Here is a 15,044-nt window from a genome sequence, read left to right on the forward strand (position 1 = left end):
TGGCATATTTTGTCAAGTGCTTTCATGCCTACCTATTCTTGCAGTGTGAGCCTAGCAGGATTGGGTTGATCAATGTTAAGTTATGTTTTTCTGTTATCATTTGCCAATAGCTAATTACAAAAGACAAGTGCTTGAATATATGTTATATTTTCTAATAGGGAATGCATTTAAAACCAATGCTACCAAATTTGAGAATTCAGCCATTTTTTAATTAAAACTAGATATTTCTTCATATAATTTGTTTTGATTACAGTTCCCCCACAACTCCTCCCAGATCCTCCACACCTCCATAACCAATTAAATCCTAAGCCTATCTTGCACTTTGTCATTAGAAAACAAATCTAAAAGGAAAAAATACAATATGAAGATAAAATGAAAACAAACTAAATTGTGAAAAATTTATAAATTAAAAAACTGAGCCCAAATAAAACAAAAATATATACAGAAAAATACACATATTTACACAGAGAGAAAACCCATAAAGACAAATATTCAGAAATATAATATTCAAGCAAATTATCTGTAAATTTAGAAAAATATCTTTTGTCAAAGAATTATGAGACAAAAAAAATCCTCCAAAATAAAGATAAGTTCATTTAGTGTTGGCCATTTACTGTTGAATATGGGGCATTCCCTTAAGTGTGGTTTGCTTACCCAGTAAGACTCCTTTGGTTAAATTGATTTTTTTTTCTTTGAGTAGTTATCAGTTGGAAATAGCATCTAGGTTAGGGATGAGAGCTGGTATCCAAGCCCCTTTCAGTGCTGGTGCTCCACCTGGATTAAACATCTGCTAACCCTCTATTCAGAGAATATGCATTCTCAATGTCTCCTTGTGTTCCTATGTGTATCAGAACTGTCACCTCTAGAAGATGTTGATTTTTGCTGTCTTCCTTTACTACTGTGATTTACAATCTTCACTGTTCACTGAATCTTCATAGTTCACTGAAGGAAGAGGGAAGGATTTATGGAAATAGTTAATTTAGAACTGAGCTGTTCCAAGGTCTCTCTCATTCTCTGCACATTATATAGTTGTAGATGCTTAGGTATTCAATCTACTGCAGGAGGAAACCTGTCTAATGCATTCATTCTTATTATAATAATAGATGAGCAATGCATCAATCTATGGGTATAAAATGAATGTGATTAGAAGTCATTTTATAATCTGTTAGCAAAACAGGGATTTTCCCTAGGTCCATGTACAAACAAGTCTAAGAGTCTTTGACCATTCGGAAGTACCAGGTATATTTTCCGTCTCACGGAGTAGGTCTTAGATCCATTCAGATAGTTGGTGGTTACTCCTACACCTTTTGTACCAATGCATATTACAAGTCACAATTGTATATTCAAAGATTTGAGGCTGGGTTGACATTTACATTCTCCTCTGGTAGTATGAAAAGAGCTTCACAGTTCCTTGAACATTAAATGGTAGTGTTAAGGCTGTAAGTAGGCACCTGCTTTACTTGGCCATGTTCAGTGGGTTATAAAGGTTCTGTCTTCAGCAAAAGGACCATTATGTCATTTTGTAGAGAGCTCACACTATAGCTTTGCTAATATTCAGTCAATCTTGAAGTTATTCAATGATGTAATTCAACTCAAAATATATATTTATGACAATGGATGAAATAGAACAAATGCACTTGAATCTAAAAAATAAATATATTAATTTTAATTATGCAAACACACATGCATATATAGAACATCTATACTTATTTAATAGTTTCTATTTTTACATATGTCAGATAATTCATCACTTAAGATCCTACATGAATATTATCTTACTTTTTAAGATATATTAAAAGTAAATTATATCATATATTATAATAATTTGTAAAATTTCTGCTTCTAGGATATTCATATTCTTTTCTTTATTGCTGTTTATGTCTAAAATGCTAATAAATCCACTTGGACATATATGTTCTCTAAGCAAAAATAATTTCCTACATTGCAATTAAAATAGAGCATTGGTGTTTGAATGAAAGAATACAAAACTCATGGCTCACTTATTAAGATGAAATATTGATGAATTGAAGCTAAACAGTGAATCCAAACACTGAAGAAACATTATCAGCTCTTATTTGTTTTGAATCACATAAATTTTTCTGAATATGTTTTATGCAGTTGTATTTTATGTAAGTAGCAAAAACTAATACTACTACTACTTTTAAAAGCTAGTGTAAGTTAGACATATTCAATTATTCTGTTAGTAGTTATTTTATTTATCAAACATACACAATTTTCAGACAAAGAGTCATTATTTAGACTATAATATAATTACTTAGGATAAAATTACATTTTATATGTCTAAATGTTAATATTTTTTGATTCTTCAGACATTTTAAAGCAGTTTAAGTATTATGGCAAATATTTATTAAATATCTTCCAATTGAAAACAAAAGTGCATTTATTTATTTTGTTTCTGCAGTGTATGTAGATGGACCCTCTTTACCACAGTACATATGGAGAGGTCGAATGTCAATATTTAGGATTAACTTTTTTCATTCTAATTGACAGGATCTAACTATCAAACATACATCATTAAAGCCTACAGAAAATGCCTTATATTTTGAGCTATCTTACAGGCAATAAAAGTCTTGTTAGGATTTATCTATCTGTCTTTATCTGCCTCTGTCTGTCTGTCTGCCTGTCTGTCTGCCTCCCTGCTTGTCTGTTTTCCTCCCTTCCTGTCTGTCTGCCTGCCTTCTTACTTGTCTGTCTACCTGTCTATAACTATCTGTCTATCTATCTATCTATCTATCTATCTATCTATCTATCTATCTATGTGTCATATATCTGTCTGCCTACCTACCTACCTCCCCGTGGCAAAATACAAATGTTAAATCAAATGTTTCCAGCCCAGTAATGTTTGATTTAATTAACATACTTTAAGAAATTGTTACAGATAGACAGAACACATAATTTTGTCATTTAAAGGGATTCTCACTCAGTTTTTTACATTAAGATTATAAAACATACTTGAATGACAAAGAATACGACAGATGATTTTAAATTTGATTGCTCATTTCTAACATTGTTACAATTAAACAAATAGTTTAACACTGAATGTTTGTTTCTATTTTGATCATTAGTCTCCACAAAGAGAAAATAAAGTTAATGACTTCTTTTTACTTTTTATGTTGTGCTTTTCTTTAAGACAAATAGATGTGTCTACTATGTTTTTCCATTCTAATTTTCATTGTATTGTCTAGGGATGTTCATTGATTCATTGAGATTGATGACCATTGGTTTTATGTTTTATCAGGGGCTACAACCATAGAGAAGTATGACCTCAGAACAAATCTGTGGATTCAGGCAGGAATGATGAATGGCAGAAGGCTTCAGTTCGGTGTGGCCGTCATTGATGACAAGCTCTTTGTAATTGGAGGTCGAGATGGCTTAAAGACTTTGAACACAGTTGAATGTTACAATCCCAAAACCAAGACATGGACTGTTTTACCACCAATGTCAACACATAGGCATGGTCTAGGTAAGGCTTATATTTATTTTTATATATATTTAAAAACTTTTAATAGAAAATATAAATGCATTAAAATTCTTATATAAAGTGGTTGATTTGGAGCATATTATTTTAAGCTTTTCAATATTTCATAGCCTGTCAAATGTAGAATGTAGTATTAAGAAAGGAGGCTAACAAAAAAAGGAGAACTTAAGCTGTCCATAATATATTTACAAACTCATATTCATATCTTTGGTGTGAACAAGATGAAATATAGACAAAGTGCTAAATAATATGATATACTAAATAGAAAACATATTGACGTCCAGAGAGAAAATTTTTCCTGTAAACTATATGAATTTAAGAGGGTTCCTCCCAGTGTGCAGAAAAGCTAAATGTAACTGTTTTGGGGTTAGTTTACTCCTCTTGAAAACAATAGAGACGGATGACATGCAGCTTGGTGCCTTGAGCCAGTGTGACAGGATTCTTCTGCTTTGCCAGGGAGTATCTCATTTAATATGGAAGAAAATTTGGAATCAAAATGTCTAAATAAGAATCAAGTATTTAAACTTTATATTTGAGTGTTACAGAAAAAAACAGTTAAATTCAATTTAATTTTGAACAATGATATCAATTATGAAATTATACTCTACATTACTCAGTTCTATGCATTTTACGAGTAATTAAGCTCAGGGAGTTTTTGAATTCCATGTTGTATGGATTACAAGAAGAATAGAAAAGTACTTCTTTCAAAGAGTTGACATACTACAGGTAAATTGAGGCACATATTTTATGTTTTTAGGATTCATATATTAAAGGCATTATATTTTAAATATACACCCATATATTTAGACATCTATAGGAGAGTTCTATAATATTTTATAAATGATTGTGAATAATAGTTCTGCAGCAATATATCTTGTAATACAAATACACACACACACACACAAACAAACAAACAAACAAATAATCATATGCCCATTCTGCTATCAATCTAAGATATGAGCATTACTCTTGAATAGAATGACAAAGACACTGTGTTTCAGAAGACCCACTTACAAAATGCATCAGAAATGTCCATATGGAAATGAGATTATAAGGTGAACTATCTGAGGCAAGTATCATACTGATCTGGAATGCAATGTTTCCCACACGATTTAGAAACCAAATAGCAAATCAAATAGACAAGACTTTCCATGTCAAATTCTCTTCTAGCTTGTGCCTTCTCTTCCTCTTCCATACATAAGCTGATATGTAACCTCTTTCTCTCATTATTTTAACTATCTCCATGCTTTGATTCCTATTGCTCAATACTTCCTATATATCCTTTTTTGAGGAAAACTCTCCTGCAGACCTTCTAAAGTGCATAATTGCCTGCAATAATAATCATGAGATAGAATCCCAATGATATTACATGTCTAAGCAGTGTCATTTGAAATCCCCTTGTTGATGGTCAGCAATGAACTATATAGAGAAAATGGCCTTTGATTTTACATTCACCCAAGAACCATACTGATTCAGCAAGGTTTATTGAGAAATAAAGTGTATATTGAGTGCTTAGATGAGGCAACTATCCTTTCATGAGAAGTCAAATGACAGGAATCCCAGCATCGTTGTGATACCCAAATATAGTAAGCATCCAAGATCATATAGCTGTCTTCTCTGTAGATATGTTGCAATATTGATATTGATATTTACTCATTCGTATACACTTTATTTGCTTTCTCTGCCAGTTCATCTTGATTGATTAATACCCAGTCTTTTGAATTGATCACCATTTACATGCAACACAATATCTTTATCTCAATTCCTTTGGGATTATAAAGTCACAATATTGTTATTTACTAATTAATTATATTCACTTTCTTTATAGCAGTGGTAAAACTCTGTTATCCCTGTAAAGTTACTGTTTGTCTCTTTAATTCTTTTTCATTTATGATCACTTCCTTCTCCAGTGGCATTTGCCAGTTCTTCAACATTCTCTTCATTTCTTTATTCCTCCTGTTACTCTTCCTCATGCTATTCCTAGACATTCCCTAATCTTTCTTTTTCCTGTTCTTCCTTTAGTTTCAGATTCTGTCTGTCTTTTAATGTTTCAATAGTTATTATCAGTTTTGGCTGATTAAAAAGATTAAATCCCTGAATTCCTTTGTACCTTTGGTTAGTACTAATTCACAAAATGTAACTGAAAAGGAGGATAAAGCTCCTGAGTAGGGAGTTCTGGTCTTGAATTATGAATTTATGACTCACCTACTATTGTCCTTCAAATACAGATATCAAGCACAAATCTTAATTTACTTATATTTCTTTAAAAATCCCTTGAGATTGTCTTCTCTGTGACACATGATATAAGTTCAATGCTGGTGCATAAGAGCAGGACATCATATTCATGATAAGTGTCCATTGCTTTGCTGTCAGTATTTGATTATTTAAACAAAATGCTACGTATATAATTTTATTCCTTTTAAAAGTTCTTGGTTTAATGTCTAAATGTTCATATCACTCCAGAAGTAACTACTGACTTTTTAGTTTTTGTTCATCATTTTAAATTCATTAAAATTTAAGCAGTCATTTTACTTTATGTAAAGTAGTATAGGGACAGCCCCCACTCCACTTGTTAGGAGACCCACATGGAGACTGAGCTGCATGTCTGTTACATATGTGCATTGGTCTCAGAGCAGCCCATGTATACTTTTTGGTTGATAGCTCAGTGTCTGACTACCAGGAGTCCAGATTTGTTGTGGAGTTCCTATCTTCTTCAGGACATTCAATACTTCCCCAACTGTTCCATAAGTGTCTCTGACCTCCATCTAATGTTGGACTGTGGAAATCTGCATCTGTCCTAGAGACATGGGATTGGAGAGGCTCCCAGGAGTCAATACAGGTGAACTTAGCCAAGACAACTGACAGTGGGGATATGGAGCCTGAAGAGGCAACCTCCTGTAGCCATGCAGAACCCCCGGTAGATGGATAATGACAGAAACATTCACAAAACTTTTAGACCCAAGATTTTTCCTGTCTAAAAGAAATACAGAGACAAAGATGGAGCAGAGACTGAAGGAATGGCCAACCAATTATTGGCCCAACTTAAGACCCATCCCATGGAACAAGATTTGACACTATTAATGATTCTCTGTTATGCTTACAGGCAGGAACCTAGCATAATTGTCCTCTGAGCATCTCTATATCCTTTTGCCCATGGACCTCAGGTCCTATCTGGGATTGTTTGCATGAGCTTTTGTAACTACACCTTTGAAGAAAACCCTACTCATACTTCTACAACCATTAATTGCTAAGAGTTTCTTAAGTAAAGGTAGTGTCTGAAGCCTCTCCTCCATACATGATGACATGTCAGTATCCAATCTTCTGCTTATCTTGTGAAGCTAAACACAGCTGCAGTGAGTTCAGAAGTTCAGTCATGCCAAGTCCAGAAGACAAACTTTGTAGCAGTGGTCTTTTTCATCTGGCCACTTTCCACTATGTGTGCTGCAGGGTTCTCTGAGATTTGGAGAGTATGATATGCTACAGTGTTCCTGGAAGTCTGACCAATCCTTTGTAAGAAAGTTCATTACTGCCAACTTGTGACTCACAGCAAAGTTTCATGAACTAAAATTGGATATATAACAGTAAAATATTCATTAAAATAATAAATATGTAGAATCTTAGTGGAATTTATGAAATGAAAAAAGTCAAAGCATTTTCCTTTTTCCTGATATATGTATATGAATTATGATTTATATTTTTCCTGATTTATATTTTCATGCTATATATATACATATATCAAATATGTGTATATTTATATTTTTCCTGATTTATATTTTCCTGCTATATACACATATATATGTATATATATATATATCAGGAAAAAATATATATCATAATTCATATATATACCTATATCAAGAAAAAAGGGAAATGTTTTGATATATATATATATATATACATATACATAATGGTGTATGTATATATATGTATATGAGGAAATCACAAATTTTATTGCTAGAGATGATGGAAAGGTTAAAATATTTGATAGCTTTCAACTAATTAGAAATTACTATCTACTAGATAACATAGCCTACAAAAATTATATGAATATTAGCTTGATGGTGTCAAGGGAGCTCAGTGTCTGCCTAGAGAATGTAACTAATTAAGTGAACATGTTTTCAATTATGTACCAAATTTTATTTCAATGTGAATATCTATAAAACACATGGTTATAAAAATTATATCTTTTACATAATTTATTTTGTATAAAATATAAGAAGACAACACATTGTACTTTACATAAAGTTCTGCTGTGGAAAAGTAAATTGAGTAGTATAATGAATGTTTAGTGTGAATTTTCTACATATCAGCAGGCTATATGTAAAACATATGGCATTGGCTGTTTAGTTCTTATGTGATTTGATTTTTTTTATTCGATATATTTTTTATTTACATTTCAAATTTTCCCCTTTTCTAGCCTCCCACTCCCCGAAAGTCCCGTAAGCCCCCTTCTCTCCCACTGTCCTCCCACCACCCCTTCCCACTTCCCTGTTCTGGTTTTGCCGAATACTGCTTCACTGAGTCTGATTTTATATGCACGCAACGTACACAATATTAGAGCAGAATAACTTACATGAAAAACTATTAACTTTCTTTTGAATTAGGAAGTGCTTCTTTTAAGCAATATATTTCAGCCAGCACTTTGCTCTTATTAACATAGTCTCAATTTCCCCATATAGATATTAGTTCAATAGTTAACATAGCTCTGCTTCAGCACTGCATCTGAAATTTGGGGCTACAATATTTGTCTGTTTTCTCTGTTTTAGGCATTCTCCTTAGTCATTGAAAGGTACAATAAAATATTATATAAGTCATATTTTTATTCATCTCATATGAAGAACATAAAATTAACTTTTTAAAAAGTTTGTATCAAATGTTCTTGGATAAAGTTATTATTTGTTTGTTATTTTACAAATATGAATGACAACTTTTGAAGGCAATCAGAAGTTGAGTTTCCTCATCTACCATTCTTAACTATCCCATGATTTTTGTATTAGCTGAAGCTTCACAGAAGACTGGAATGCCACTTAATAAATGAGCATTAGCTGTAAAAACTGATGTATTCAATCTAAAATTACACACATATTTCTCATTATTGTCTTTGTTTAATTTGAATTTAACAGATATGGTTTTCTGTTGCTTTCACCTGTATTTTTTATATAATTGTGCATTATTATTTTTGTCTTATTAACCTATAAGTATTTGTACTATGAAACAAAGTGATTTACAAGGTAATTGGCTTTCTGAAAATCATATATTACATAGACCTGGGATGTTAATATAATCTTTTAGGATGTAAAAGACATATTCTCTATTATGCACCATGTCACTGCTAACTATTAAGTACGTACTTTTAGCTTATAAACATATGTTATACATTTACTTTTTATTACCAACCAATGCACTTATTTAAACTTAATTTTCAGAAATGCTGATATCTTAGTCCTGAATAAGAAAGAAATATGAAAATGAGACAGCATCTGAGAGCTGTTATTTTAAGGACACGATATGACCTATAAAATGAATAGTTCAGAAACAACCTCAAAAATGAGATGAAAGCAAAACAATATCACTCAATTTGTTCCAAATTTAATAACTTTGGGATTATAATATGTCCCACAGCATCTGTGGTTTGGGGAGGCAGCAGCATAGCTGAGCAGACCATGACCTTGTAGGAACATCAGTGGATAAGAGCAATGAGTTAGTCAAATCAAATACAAAGTGGGAATTATGCAGACATTATATTATTCAGTATCAAATCCAGTTGTTAGGAAATAACATATGCCTATTTAAACTTATAGCAGGCAGAGGTTTTAGCTCATGATGAGACTAGCTAGCTCTCAGGGGTGGAGCATAAGAAAAAAATATTCAAGATCTTCAATATCCCTCATCAAACACAAATGGTGAGAGGGAGAGAGGATGGGGAAAGACAAGGGGAAAGAAGGATAATGGAAATCCTCATGAGAAGACACTTAAATGCTTTAGTAATCTTAATGGTAAGATACAAAGTTCTTCCACTGTCTCCTGTGTCTTCATAGGATATTTAACCTCATGGTATAAGTCCTCATCACAAGATTTCTTTTTGTTGTTGTTCTTTTTATATTTTAATTATTTTCTTTATTTTCATTTCAAATTTTATCTGCTTTCCTCATTTCCTATCCAAAAAACCCTATCCCAATCCCCCTCCCCTGCTCACCAACCTACCCACTCCTGCTTCCCTGTCCTGGCATTCCTCTACACTGGGACATCAAGCCTTCACAGGACCAAGGGCCTCTCTTCTCATTGCTGTTTGACAAGGCCACCCCCTGATACATATGCAGCTGGAGCCATGTGTCCCTCCATGTTTACTCTTTGATTGGTATTTTAGTCCCTGGGAGCTCTGGGGTTATGGTTAGTTCATATTGTTTTTCCTCCTATTGAGCTGCAAAACCCTTCAGCTCCTTGGGTCTTTTATCCAGATCCTCCATTGGGAACCCTGTGCTCAGTCCAATGGTTGGCTGTGAGGATCCACCTCTGTATTTGTCAGGCACTGGCAGAGCCTCTCAGGAGGCAGCTATATCAGGCTCCTGTCAGCAAGCATTTGTTGGCATCCACAATAATGTCTGGTTTTGGCAACTGTATATGGGGTTTTACAAAAGCTAATACATGATGCCAGACTGAGACATTGCTACATTTTATCTAAATTGTTCTTGTTGCTTAAATGAAAAATAATTGTATATCTGAAATATTACACTAAACTTTAATTAAATAACTAAAACAATCTGAGGTAATCTACTTAAAAAGGAATAGGGGAATTCAGGAGACAGCAGATGTTGGCGAGGATGTGGAGAAAGAGGAACACTCCTCCACTGCTGGTGGGGTTGCAAATTGGTACAACCACTCTGAAAATCAGTCTGGTGGTTCCTCCGAAAACTGGGCACCTCACTTCCAGAAGATCCTTCTATATCACTCCTGGGCATATACCCAAAAGATTCCCCACCATGTAATAAGGATACATGTTCCACTATGTTCATAGCAGCCCTATTTATAATTGCCAGAAGTTGGAAAGAACCCAGGTATCCCTCAACAGAGGAATGGATGCAAAAAAATGTGGTATATATACACAATGGAGTACTATTCCGCCATTAGAAACAATGAATTCATGAAATCCTTAGGCAAATGGATGGAGCTGGAGAATATCATACTAAGTGAGGTAACCCAGACTCAAAAGATGAATCATGGTATGCACTCACTAATAAGTGGATATTAACCTAGAAAACTGGAATGCCAAAAACATAATCCACACATCAAATGAGGTACAAGAAGAACGGAGGAGTGGCCCCTTGTTCTGGAAAGACTCAGTGAAGCAGTATAGGGCAAAACCAGAACAGGGAAGTGGGGAGTGTTGGGTGGGAAAACAGGGGAAAGGAAAGGGGCTGATGGGACTTTCAGGGAGTGGGGGGCTAGAAAATGAGAAATCATTTGAAATGTAAATAAAAAATATATCGAATAAAAAAAGGAATAGGGGAAGTAGTGATATTGAATTTTACAGTATCTAAAACTATTTGATAGGGAAAAACAGAAGATATAAACTCTTGGAGAAAATGATAAAATAGTAAATATTGTTCAGACCATAATTATCCTGAATACTTATGTGCATGTATCTGGAAGAAAAATGACTAAAAGATATCTATTTTCCAGAGTTTTTTAGGCAACACAGAAAAGAGTTAGTAACATTCACTAAGGAATATATCAGGAATGAATAAATAAATTGATGTATGTTTCTATTAGGCTCACTGGGATAAAACATTTTTATTCTAGTCAATCATTTATTATTATTTTAAGAAACAGTTTTGATTGCTAAAAAAACACCTGGTTCAGAGTACATACTGGTTCTCAAATGAATCCCATGTGTGTTTGTTCTTTTGATGACCCTAACACTTGAATAACAGCATAGTTTACAAGAACAGATAAACTTTATAAAAGTTTTTTCAGAAAAGATTTGCAAGATTTCACAAGGAAATGAATTTTAAAACACTACAATCAGCACCATGGATCAGGTATTAAATAAACATATTTAATGTTTATCTAACATTAAATGGTTAGATGGTGGACCAGAAAGGGGATAAAGTCTGGACTACTATTACTGAAGCTATGGGTCACTCACAAAAAGTGATCTAATATGACTACACTCTGGATGATCCAACAAGCAACTGAAAGAGTCAGATGCAAATATTTGCACCCAACCACTGGACAGAAACTGCTGACCCCTGTGGTTGATTTAGGGAAAGTCTGAAAGTAGCTGAGTAGGAGTGAGACCCTGTAGGAGGACCAACACTCTTAATTAATCTGAATCTCTGAGATTTCTCAAACAATGGACCAGCAATCAGGCAATGTACACCAGCAGATTTTAGGCCCCCAACACACATACAGAAGAGGACTGCCAGTCTGGTTCATCCAGAGATGATGCACCTAACCCTCAATAGACTGGAAGCACTGGGAAGTTTAGAGGTCAGGTGACTTGGGTGGTGGGGACAGCAGGGTGGAGGGCTGGAGGTATGGGGTGTAGACGAGTTGGAAGGTAGATGGGGGGATAAAATCTGTAGTGTAAAAAAAAGATTAAAGAATAAATAAATAAATAGATAAATAAATAAATAAATAAATAAATAAATAAATGGAAAGATGAATATGTACACAGGGCATATCTAGTTTCTCTACAGATATAACTGATAAATACAGAAAATTATTGAATAATTTAGAGACAATAGATACATAATTTATATCTGTGGCTTAAGTAAAATAAAAAGAAAATAACAAAACACTATTTTCTTATTACTTGAATAGATGATTTAAATAAATATATATAAGCTCATTTTAGAGCCACTATTTATATTTGCTCATTTGACTAGTTTTGAAAATATGATTATAACTTATAAGTACTCCTAGTAAACTTAAATAAAACTGAATGAAGAGTTTTGGCATTCAAGAATAATATAATTATTTATACACCAATAAGCTATAAATGGAAAATGAAAAACCTTATGTATTTAGGCTTCTGTCGATACAATGTTCCATCACCTGTTTAATACCTATCTTGGATATCTCATGATATTTTGATTGATTTGTGTTCTTATTCAGGGATATATTTACAGAAGAATTTTAATGCCGGTAATCTTAGTTCATTCTGCATGCAAAGGTTCTTTCCAACACAGTATAGGTTTTAAGTAAATATATTTGTTTTATTTTAAGCTTTTTAAAATTGTAAACAAAAAGAATATTACTATTCAGAGACTCAATGAAATAACAAGAATTTTTCCACATTGTTAATTACTAGAAGTACCTTGATATAACATGTATGATTAAACTGCAATTTGACTTCCATGTAATTCTACTTAATAGTAGTCTTATTCTAGCATAAAATTTAAATGTTTGTTTATTGGTTTCACTACATTTTCTTAGTAAATATCAAAAGTAATAAATCTATTTATATATTTTTAATATAGAAGTATGTTAGAACTATCTATACTATCTATAGTATCTATGGTATCTATATTAGAATGTAGGGTGCAGAAATTTGTTAGATTTTATTTATGTATATTTATCTATATTATTTACATTAGAATATATAGAGATATAGTTCTTCCTTTGATATTCACTGAAAAATGTAGTAGGAATACATTTAGATATATCTCTAATGGAGATAGAGATAATTTAAGCAATGCATGAGGCATAAATATTTTTTTAAAGAAAGAGGATAAGAATACTTGTATGAATATGGAGGAATTTTTTGCAAGAAAGATCACTAGTGAAGCCATTCAACTTACATTTACATGAGCTTGTTACAGATAATAATACTCATGAAAGACAAAGTGAAACATGTGAAACTTGTTTTCAAGATCTTTACATGAACAGATAATACTTCTCTAATTATATTAAAGACAACAAAAAGATGCCCTACTTGATAAATTATGATATAAAGAAGTTAATAATAAATACATTAATTTTTAAAAAGAGGTAACTGAGGGCCAGGGAGATTTAACTCTATTTTTGAGATTTTTATGACTCTATTGGCAAAGCTGACCTGAAATTCTATGAAAATTTCATACTTGATTTGCTATATTTAAGCTTTCTTGACCACTTATTTCTATCCTAACCTGATTTTCAGTTTCCTTCATTCCCTAACTATTTATCAACATTTCCATTTCACCAGTAGGTACGATATAATCCTCATTCCCCTGCAGGCAGTAGTAATTTGGTGAATATGTAATTTAGTACAGAGTTATATTATGAGACCCACCAGTTGACATACCTTACATTGAAATTAATATCACATTTCAAATTATATAGTTTATAATTGTCTGTAATATACTCTCTTTTGTACAATGTAGCAGAATAAAATAAATATTGCAGACTTCCAGACTACATATTTACTGAATAAAAAATTACTAAATAGAAATATGTGTATATCCATCTCTATTATGTAGATTTATATATTTGTGAGGTTTGAGTAACTGATTTAGTAAAACTTTTGTCATTATGTCCTTTTGTTAGATGTATACAGACTTTTTAATTACTTTAATTACCATAAGATCAACTACCAAAATATTGATAAGACAGCTACATTAGGGCAATAGGGACAAAACTATTATTGGAATACCCAGTCACTTCTGATTAGATTTGTGATATAATCCACAGGAGTGAACTGCCTAGAACTGTAAACCTGGTCACAAAGTCCTGGGTTGAGGAGCCCACAGGGAGAGCCTACTATTTTTATCTTACTCAATGCTCCTGTTGTCATAACATATTCACATTAATTTTTCCCAGTTTAACTAAGGTTGTGCATGTGGCCATAGTTTTGGAGCATTCTATTATGACTTACAGACACATCAGTGGATGCTATGGTCTGTCTCTTTTAGAGAATCCATAACTTCTCCATCATCCATCTGTGACTATTAGCTAGGATAGTACTTTGTAAGTTCAGTGCCAAAAATTGCAGCTGCCGTGATTTCAACATTGACATGACATTATCAACCTTATAAAATGATTTTGTAACAGTTCTGTCTTTCTATTCTCTGTGCACCAATTTTTCAAAACCTCAAGGGAGTAAGGTAAATAGTTTCAGCCTGCCTTTGTTTTACCCTCTTATTTAGCCAAGGGTTTCTGCTTTCCAAATTTTATTGTTAGGAGACATTGCTTTTCTAATGCTATGAATAACAGATTTATCTGGATACATAGAAGTATTTAGAAGAATATATATTATACCAACTGTAGAGTAATTTTATTCTAACAACTGGGCTGCTCTGGAAAGGGATCACATATAGACTGCTTAGGTATAGGTGATAGTGCTGGAATGCATTCACACTCTAGGTTACAGTTTGAAATTAATGAAGGTACGGGTAGCTTGTAGAAGCAAGAAGCTATGTTAGAATGTGACATCTAATTGAGGGCCAGACAAAGTGGCAATTCAGAGAAATACATCAAAACTAAAATAGGAATCTTAATAAAATAAAAGAAAGATATCACATCACAGTTGGTCAAGACTTACCAACACAAGATAAGGAGCCAA

At 32.8% G+C, this 15,044-nt stretch overlaps 1 protein-coding gene across 2 annotated transcripts in view; it reads left to right on the forward strand.

Annotated features, from left to right (window-relative positions):
* Positions 1–15,044, forward strand: part of Klhl1 (kelch like family member 1) — a 441,438-nt gene that overhangs the window by 346,975 nt on the left and 79,419 nt on the right. For both annotated transcript variants that reach the window (XM_052190812.1, XM_052190813.1), the window contains one exon: positions 3,260–3,484. In XM_052190812.1, coding sequence (XP_052046772.1) covers positions 3,260–3,484 — 225 coding nt within the window. The remainder of the gene's footprint in view (positions 1–3,259; positions 3,485–15,044) is intronic.

The sequence above is a fragment of the Apodemus sylvaticus genome, chromosome 8 (assembly GCF_947179515.1).
Source record: "Apodemus sylvaticus chromosome 8, mApoSyl1.1, whole genome shotgun sequence".
In the NCBI taxonomy this organism is placed as follows: Eukaryota; Metazoa; Chordata; class Mammalia; order Rodentia; family Muridae; genus Apodemus; species Apodemus sylvaticus.